Genomic DNA, 8,550 nt, shown 5'->3' on the forward strand with positions numbered 1-8,550 from the left:
TACTCTTTATATATTTCCTGAAATAGAAAATGCAAAGGATTAGAGTACCATATTGTCTTATACAAAATTCATATATAACGTTATCATCAAAACATAGAATATTGATCAGAACAAATCTTGTTCTAACAGTCTTAAGAAAACACTTTATCTAGACAAATGATTAAAGAATAACTGTTAGATGACATATTAAATAATATTTCGATATTTGTCTCTTTGGACAACCATTCTTCACAAAAATGTTATATGTTCCAAAAAAATTAGAATTTGACTATATAAATATGTCAATCAAGGTACAATCTTTTTAAAACCAAGATTTTTTTTTGATAGTCGCTGAATTGAGCATCAGAGTGTTTGCAGATACCATTTTTTTTTATGTCGGACCAAGACTAGAAAAAGCTAAAACTTCCTGAGAATATTTTTAATTATTTTAATTAATATATTCTTTTATTATTATTATTATTATTATTGTTATTATTTACAATTAATATATTCTTATTTTTAAATTTCTCTTTACTTAACTACTTTAGTATGTACATAAAAAACAATATTTTAATAAATAATATTAATCCCATTATTAAAATCTAAACAAATAAATCATTTTCTTAAAAATCTTGCATAATCTACACATCACAATTTTTACTAGAGTAAAAGAATATTTCTTTTCAAGAGACAAAATATCCTCTTTACTCCCATTAACACCCATCTTAAAGAAAAATAAATGAAATTAAAGGTACCTATCCCAAAAGAGAGACCTTAGCACCTCTTAATTCAAACTTCACCTTACATTTCCCAGGTTCCTTTCCTTTCCTTTATATTCTTCTTCCTCTGAGTTGAATGAAGTCAACAGTAAGACTCGTGATATATTGAATTATTAAGTCAAGAGTTAGACTCGTGATGATAATATCTTAACACGACACAACACAACTTTACTATCTTTATCACATCATATGACCATCATTATAAAGACAAAAAATAAAATTACTTTCTAATCTATTCTTATTCTATTTCACTATTTATTCATTTCAATTTTCACTAAAATTTCATTAAGATTGATTTTCATTAAAATTAAAAATGATGACAACTTGGTCTGGTCGTTTGTTTTCTTCATAGATTCCGGAGAGAGTGTCTGTCTGTGTTGCTGTTGGAACACAGAGACAGAGACCCAGATAGAGAGAGAAAAAAAATGAGTTTTTTCTTTTGCTGAGATCTGAAAGATCATCAAAAATTCAAAACAAAATCAGGATGGTTCCATTTTGATTCTTGTTTCCAGTTTTAGATTCTGCAAAATAAATAAAAAAAACAATCTTTTTTTCTTTCTCTTGAGTAAACCACAAGAAAAACTCAACATTTTGAATACCCTTTACTCAAAACGTTGTTTTTTTTCTTAGGGAAGGATATGGGTTTCTAAATTTGGAAGAAAGAGGAGTAAAGTTAGTGTCTTTCTTTGTTGGGGTGTTGAGATTCGGTCTGTGGAAGAAGAAGAAGAAGAAGTGTTTCAATGAAGGAAGGTGAAAAAGGGTTTTTGGATCCACAGTTATGGCACGCTTGTGCTGGTGGAATGGTTCAGATACCTCAGGTGAATACCAAAGTTTTCTACTTTCCACAAGGGCATGCTGAACATGCTAACACAAACATTGATCTGAGGGTTTCGGTTCCTTCGCTGATTCTGTGTAAAGTTGTTGATGTTAAGTTTATGGCTGACCCGGAAACTGATGAGGTTTTTGCTATAATGAAGCTTCTGCCTTTGAGAAACTCAGAGGTTGGTTACATTGAAGAAGGTGTTGGTGGTGGTGGTGGTGGTGATGGTTTGGGGAATTCTGAAAAGCCTGCTTCTTTTGCGAAGACTTTGACTCAATCTGATGCAAACAATGGTGGAGGGTTTTCTGTTCCGAGATATTGCGCTGAGACGATCTTTCCGCGGCTGGATTACGCGGCTGAGCCGCCTGTTCAGACGGTGGTGGCGAAGGATGTTCATGGCGAGCTTTGGAAGTTTAGGCATATATATCGAGGGACACCGCGTAGGCACTTGCTTACGACAGGGTGGAGTAGTTTTGTGAACCAGAAGAAGCTTGTTGCTGGTGATTCTGTGGTGTTTCTGAGGTCTGAGAATGGTGAATTGTGTGTCGGAATTCGAAGGGCGAAGAAGGGAATTGGTAGTGGTTTTGATGGTTCATCTTGTGGTTGGACTTCGGGTTCGGGTTCTAACAGTGTTAATTGTGGGATTGGGCCTTTTGGGGCGTTTTCGTTTTTCTTGAAAGAGGAGAATAAGGCATTGAGAAATGGTTGTGTTGGTGTTGGTGGTGATGTGAGTGGAAGAGTTAAAGTGAGGCATGAAGATGTTATGGAAGCTGTGAAATTGGCTGCTAATAACCAACCATTTGAAGTTGTTTACTATCCGAGAGCAAGCACTCCCGAGTTTTGTGTTAAGGCTTCATCTGTTCGAGCTGCTATGAGGATTCAATGGTGTTCCGGGATGAGGTTCAAGATGCCGTTTGAAACCGAAGACTCGTCTAGGATTAGTTGGTTCATGGGAACCATTGCTTCTGTTCATGTTGTCGATCCTATTCGCTGGCCTAATTCCCCGTGGCGCCTTCTTCAGGTATATTATTTTCTTATCATTTGGAGAAAACGCGTTGCAATCATCTTTACATAAGAGACTCAATTTGTATGTTTCTTCGAATATCTGTATTTGTTTTGTCAACAATGTTCAGTTTTATGATCATATCTTGCATTTGTGGTTATATTATACATTCTTGCTTATCGATTTCTCTGTTATCGCTACTATAGGTTACATGGGACGAGCCGGATTTACTACAAAATGTGAAGTGTGTTAGTCCGTGGTTGGTCGAACTGGTATCAAACATACCGGTCCTTCATTTCACACCATTCACTCCACCGAGGAAGAAGCTGCGGTTTCCTCAAAACCTCGACTTCCCCCTCGGCGTTCAATTTCCGTCACCGACGTTTTCAGGCAACCAGCTCGGGCCAAACGGTCCTTTCTTCGGTTTATCTGATAATGCTCCTGCATGTATACAGGGAGCCAGGCAAGCTCAATTTGGAGGAATATCTCTTTCAGATCTCAACCTTAGCAACAATAAACTTCAGTTAGGGTTGTTTCCGACAAATGTTCAGCACGTTGACGTGCGTACTAGGATTTCAAACGGAAACAACATGATCAACAATGATAAGAACAAAGAAAGCTTATCGTGCTTGTTGTCCATAGGGAAAAAGTCTGATAAGAGTTTGGAGAAATCTCAATCTGATGATGTTGTTGTTGTTAAGAAACATCAGTTTTTTCTTTTCGGTCAGCCGATACTCACTGAGCAACAAATTTCCAAAAACTGTTCTAAAGATGTAGTAGTAGATGAGAGTAAGAACAAAGAGAAGTGGTTTCTGGATGCAGTTTCAGCAGGAAAAGGTTCTGATGCTGCAGAGTTCAGTTGGCAACTTGGGCTGGACATTGGTCACTGCAAGGTTTTCTTGGAGTCAGAAGATGTTGGAAGGACACTCGATTTATCACTTCTTGGTTCTTATGAAGAGCTCTACAAGAAACTGGCAAACATGTTTGATTTAGAGAAATCTGAGATGTTGACTCGCGTGTTCTACCGCGATGCAACAGGTGCTGTGAAACAAACTGGTGAAGAACCCTTCAGGTATTGCTTTTGTGTTTTAGTTAACAGCTATGAAGCACAGACACCGGATTCACACAGATATTGACACGTTGACACTGGTAATAATTTGAATGTAATGTCAGTGTCGGTGTCTGACACATCTCTTTTGAGATGTGTAAGAGATGTGTCGGTGCTACAGAAGTTAAGAGCTATTTGGATATTTGGATCCTAGAATAAAGTCGGTGTCACTATAGTCTTTGAATGTATCTAATCATAAAAACATTCCTGTATGTATTTATGGGGACTTTTGTGTTCTTTTTGCAGTGACTTCATGAAGACAGCAAAAAGATTGACAATTCTGACAGATTCAGTCAACAAAAATGTTAGAGGGTAAGAGAAAAAAATGAGCTCAATCTTGTTTTATTCATCTCTAATTGATTATGTGTTAAGTCATATGAAGCACTATGACGCACAGACACCCTGAACACGGCACTGACACAGTGACACTAATAATAATTTGAAAAAATAAATAAATAGTGTCGGTGTCAATGTCTGACACAGACACGGACACGTCTTTTTTCAGAGGTGTCGGTGTTAAAGTCATGTCTTATGCCTTAAGAATTAGTCATTACTTTTATATATTTTAGGGACTAATTGATTATATGTAATGTTTTGCAGGGCTTGGATTACAGGAACTAGAAATGGTGAACATGGACTGGATGCATCAAACAAAACAGGTCCTCTAAGCATAATTGCTTAATGTGGTGTATCATTTGAGATATTATTATTTACTTAATTTGGTGTAAACATATGAGTTAATGTTATTGATTATGATGTGTGAAATTGAAGGACAGTTATAAATAATATTACTTACCTCTGAAAAGTCTGAATATGAAGAGAATATTATATAGAGAGGTTAATGTTGTATCCAAAAATAGAAGATTCTCTTATCAAGAAGGTGGATTGTTGTGTTTATTTAAGTGTAGAAGTAATGATGCATTATATCAATGTCAACTATTATTGTAATAAATGTTAAATCAAGATTTGGACCCCACATTTTGTCATTAGTAGTTTATTACTATTGTGCACTTACCTGCGTGTTTCCATGTCACTAGTTCTATTTTCATTTGTTTTCGATATTTGTTTTCTCCATTTTGAGAAGATGTTATTGTCATCATAGACTTCTCTTGTGATAGTAACACTATGTATTCATTATTTCTACTATGGATCGCCATATTAGCTCAACTTAAAAACCACTAGATCAATCTTATTCTTTGATAGCATAAGGGCAAAAGAGAATATAATTGAAGTGGACCACAATGAGGAAAAGAGGAAGTCCAAAAGAAAGCTCATCATGTGAAAGTATCTAGACTATGTCACAATGTCACAAGAGGTGTAATAAATTCAATTAAGAAGAATTGAGATGGTATATATTTATTCTATCTCTCTAAATTCTTTGGAGGTCCCTAATCTTCAAACTCTAGGTTTATGTATTTCAATCCTAACAATTTTGGTGCCTTCATCGAGTTGAATTCATGGATGAGAGCACTCATTCAAAGACCATGGGAGATGTTATCAACCGTTTAACCACCAACTAAACTTCCCTTGCCAACTCTCAATTTCTCCTTGCTTCCAAGAACGACGACACCCTCACCAAATTATCCATTCTCGAACCTACCTCGCACACTCTCGCACAATATGTCCTCTTAGGTTCCCAACATGGTTTGAATCAGCCTCACATAATGAAGCTTGATTTCACTCGCTTCGCTAGGACTACGTCTGGGTTGGATCTTTAAGATCATCTAGTTTTTTGAATACCATGATACACGGAAATAGAGTATTTGACGGTGGCATCCTTCGTATTTGACGGTGGCATCCTTCTACATGGAAGGCCCAACTCTAGTGCGGTTCCATTATATGTCTCGTATAAGACATATCTCAACATGGTCGATTATGTTAAATGCGTTGGAGTCCCGCTTTACACCATCATAGTACGAAGATCCCAAGGGTGTATTGTTTAACCTCACACATAAGAGCACGGTGAACGACTACTCGGTGGCGATCGAAACCCTTGCCAATTGCGTCGTGGGCTTACCACCTTGATTTCTCCTCAATTATTTCATAACTGGGTTGGTGTCGGAAGTTTGTTGGGAAGTGCAGGCCTTACAAACTTTATCATTGATTCAAGTTGCGACTTTAACACATTTATAGGAGGAAAAGATCATCAAAATTCGTTGTTTCTCTCGTAATAAAGGTATACTCCATACTCCCACTATTTCACTCAAACCCACATCACCCACCAACATCTCTAAAACCACTTTACCTCAATTTCAAACACCTTACCTAATCTGAAACCTCCCTTCAACGAGAGAAGGGGCTCTGTTTTAACAATAATGATAAATTTAGTCTCAATCACAAGTGTGAATATGAATTCTTTGTGTTGATTATGGAAGAGAGCGAGTCACTTAACCTAACTTTGACCATTGAACCCAATGAACTCGATCTCTCTATTGACCCAGAACCTGACCCAGCCTAAGATTAAGTCGAAATTAGCTTTTATGCCTTATTGAGCCATTTAGCTCCAAAGACACTAAGAATAATGAGTTAGGTGACTGGCCAAAATATTGTTATTTTGATTGATAGTGGTAACACCCATAACCGAGTGACCATACTTGCCACATAGTTAACAAATTGTCCTGTTGCCGGTGGCGTGATTTGTTCTAGCTCTGCCGCGACCTCTGCCTCTGAAGCTTCCTCGACCTCTGTATAGCTGATGACCACCTCTGGTGGATTTGTTTGTTGTTGTCATCAGAGAGAGCGATGTTTGCCGTGGCATTGGCTAGAGTTAGCTCTTGTCGATATTTGTCAAGTTGCGCCTCTTGTACATACAATAAGGCTTCAATTTCATAGTGTAGGTGGCTCAATTTTCCCATAAACCATCATAATGAACGGATTGTGTTCCTCAAGAAGACCTTGTAATATAGCATCAATTTGGTCACGTTCAGAGATTGGTTCCCCTACAGCCAAAAGTGCATCTGCAATTGCACGAATGCGAAGTACGAACTCAAATATCGAGCGATTTGCTTTCTTCGTGATCTTCAGTTCAGCTCTCAGTTGGTGAACCCTAGCTTTCTTCACTGCAGTGAAGTATTTGTGGATTTGATCCCAAATTTGATATGAATGCTTGCAGGATAAAACCCTAGGTAGCACAGATTCTGAAATCGTGGAAAGGAGCCGGGTGAACAACGCTTGATCTTGAACAATCCAAGATTCATACTCTTCAGACCTGGCGTTTGCGATACGATCTACATCGTTCTTCAACATCGGAGGAATTTGCGGATTCATGACAAACCTGTGAAGTTTGTGCGCAACAATGATGCCTTCCACTTGTTGATTCTAGAGAAGAAAATTCTTTTCTTGGAGCTTGATTGAGAACTTTGGTCCAAACACTGTGTGATTAGACACATTGGAGAATTGTGAGAGGTGCGATTGTGATGCTGAATCATCTGGTGAAGACGCCATGGCTGGAGCTTCTCAGAAGCTTGCAATGGAATCAGATATCGGAGATGAAAAAGAAAAGGAGAAAGATTACACTTTGCAGCTGAAGCTCAGAGAGAGCTTGCTGGTGCATCCATGGTGAGCGGAAGGTGGTTAGGATCAATAGGCGATTGATACCATAATGGAATATACAGTGCTCTGCACTTTTTCATTCATTGATGGATCCATAGTTGGATCTGGTATATTTCAGTTACAGGTTGTTACAGTTGCATAACCATAGTGGTTAGCTTATACACCTTAGTTCTAGAAACAATACTTGAACGATACAATACAAAAGCCCAAACACAGTGGCAAACCCAATTACATAAAGAGGCCCAATATAGAAATGTTGACTAAGTCAACATTTGTGGACAGTGATAATATACTCTAATATTGCGTGAAGAAATAAATTTCTTCGATTAGATGTGTTACTCTATAATCCATATCCAGATGTTTGGTGGGTTTTATTTAGGAGTGGCAAACGGGCATGCCCGTCCCGTTTAGGCTTGCCCCGCAATAGCCCTTAAAAAAGGGTGGGCATGGTGGACATAGTTAAGGACATGAGCCTAAAACATGGGTCCACCCCGAAAAAAATAATGGCGTGTGGGTCGGGTCTAGGCGAAATGCATATTTTATGCCTAAGATTGCAACATTTTATGTTAATGTCTGCGCCCGTAAAAGTCCAAAAAAATAAGTTGTGGGGCATATATATTATAAGGTGCAGATCTACAACGTTGCTCGGCGATCCTAATCTGTTTTGCCACTTTTAATTATACTGGAGGGGTTTCTTTAAGTTTTAACCAAATAAACGCTCAGATTATTGTTGGATGAAACTTAACTTCCTATGGACTTCCACTAAGACTTAATATATTTTTGATTTCTATGTTGATTGGTCGATTATTAGGGATCTTTATAGCTTGGATATGAGCCTTGGCTTGTTGAGTTTGTATGGGAACCTCAAGAGAGGAAAACAAAAGTGGTTAGGATATGTTATGGTTATGGAGTTCTTCTCACACATTTGTTGACCAAGATACGCCGTGGTTGGTTATTTCTAGCAACTACAACCAAAGCTTATGCCCGTCTTAGATTCACATCGAATCATAGATGAGGTGGAAATGTTAAGGATGATTCCCAGAAACTTCTCCAAATGATCTAGAAAGACTTTAATTTTTAAGTGGTTGTGATGAACATGGTGATGGTGATCATGATGATGATGAACTCCTCAACAACGAACTTTGTCTGTCGAATATGAAGCCGGAATGTACGCGCAAATACTCTGACAATCAAGTTAGTTGAAATTGTGAATGTCAAGTTTAAGGTTTTAGAATAGTGTGTACTTCAGTTTGAAATGTTGGTTAGATTTTATAGTAGGATTCTAGGGTTTAGAGACTCTTGAATCTTT

The 8,550-nt window shown here is 37.7% G+C and overlaps 1 protein-coding gene across 1 annotated transcript; it reads left to right on the top strand.

Annotated features, from left to right (window-relative positions):
- The first annotated feature begins 965 nt into the window (after positions 1-965).
- On the top strand, positions 966-4,675 carry LOC131601890 (auxin response factor 10-like). The gene is made up of 4 exons (XM_058873820.1): positions 966-2,599; positions 2,788-3,653; positions 3,936-4,001; positions 4,290-4,675. Exons 1-4 carry the CDS (start codon positions 1,499-1,501, stop codon positions 4,369-4,371), a joined length of 2,115 nt encoding a protein of 704 aa, XP_058729803.1. The 5' UTR covers positions 966-1,498; the 3' UTR covers positions 4,372-4,675.
- The last annotated feature ends 3,875 nt before the right edge of the window (positions 4,676-8,550 follow it).

Source organism: Vicia villosa, linkage group LG5 (assembly GCF_029867415.1).
Source record: "Vicia villosa cultivar HV-30 ecotype Madison, WI linkage group LG5, Vvil1.0, whole genome shotgun sequence".
NCBI classification, from domain to species: Eukaryota; Viridiplantae; Streptophyta; class Magnoliopsida; order Fabales; family Fabaceae; genus Vicia; species Vicia villosa.

Bases quoted from the DNA above. Each gene is read 5' to 3' on its own strand.
- LOC131601890 (XM_058873820.1), top strand. From the start codon at position 1,499: ATGAAGGAAGGTGAAAAAGGGTTTTTGGATCCACAGTTATGGCACGCT. The intron at 2,600-2,787 runs GTATATTATTTT...TCGCTACTATAG, and splicing joins CCCCGTGGCGCCTTCTTCAG to GTTACATGGGACGAGCCGGA. The intron at 4,002-4,289 runs GTAAGAGAAAAA...AATGTTTTGCAG, and splicing joins GTCAACAAAAATGTTAGAGG to GGCTTGGATTACAGGAACTA.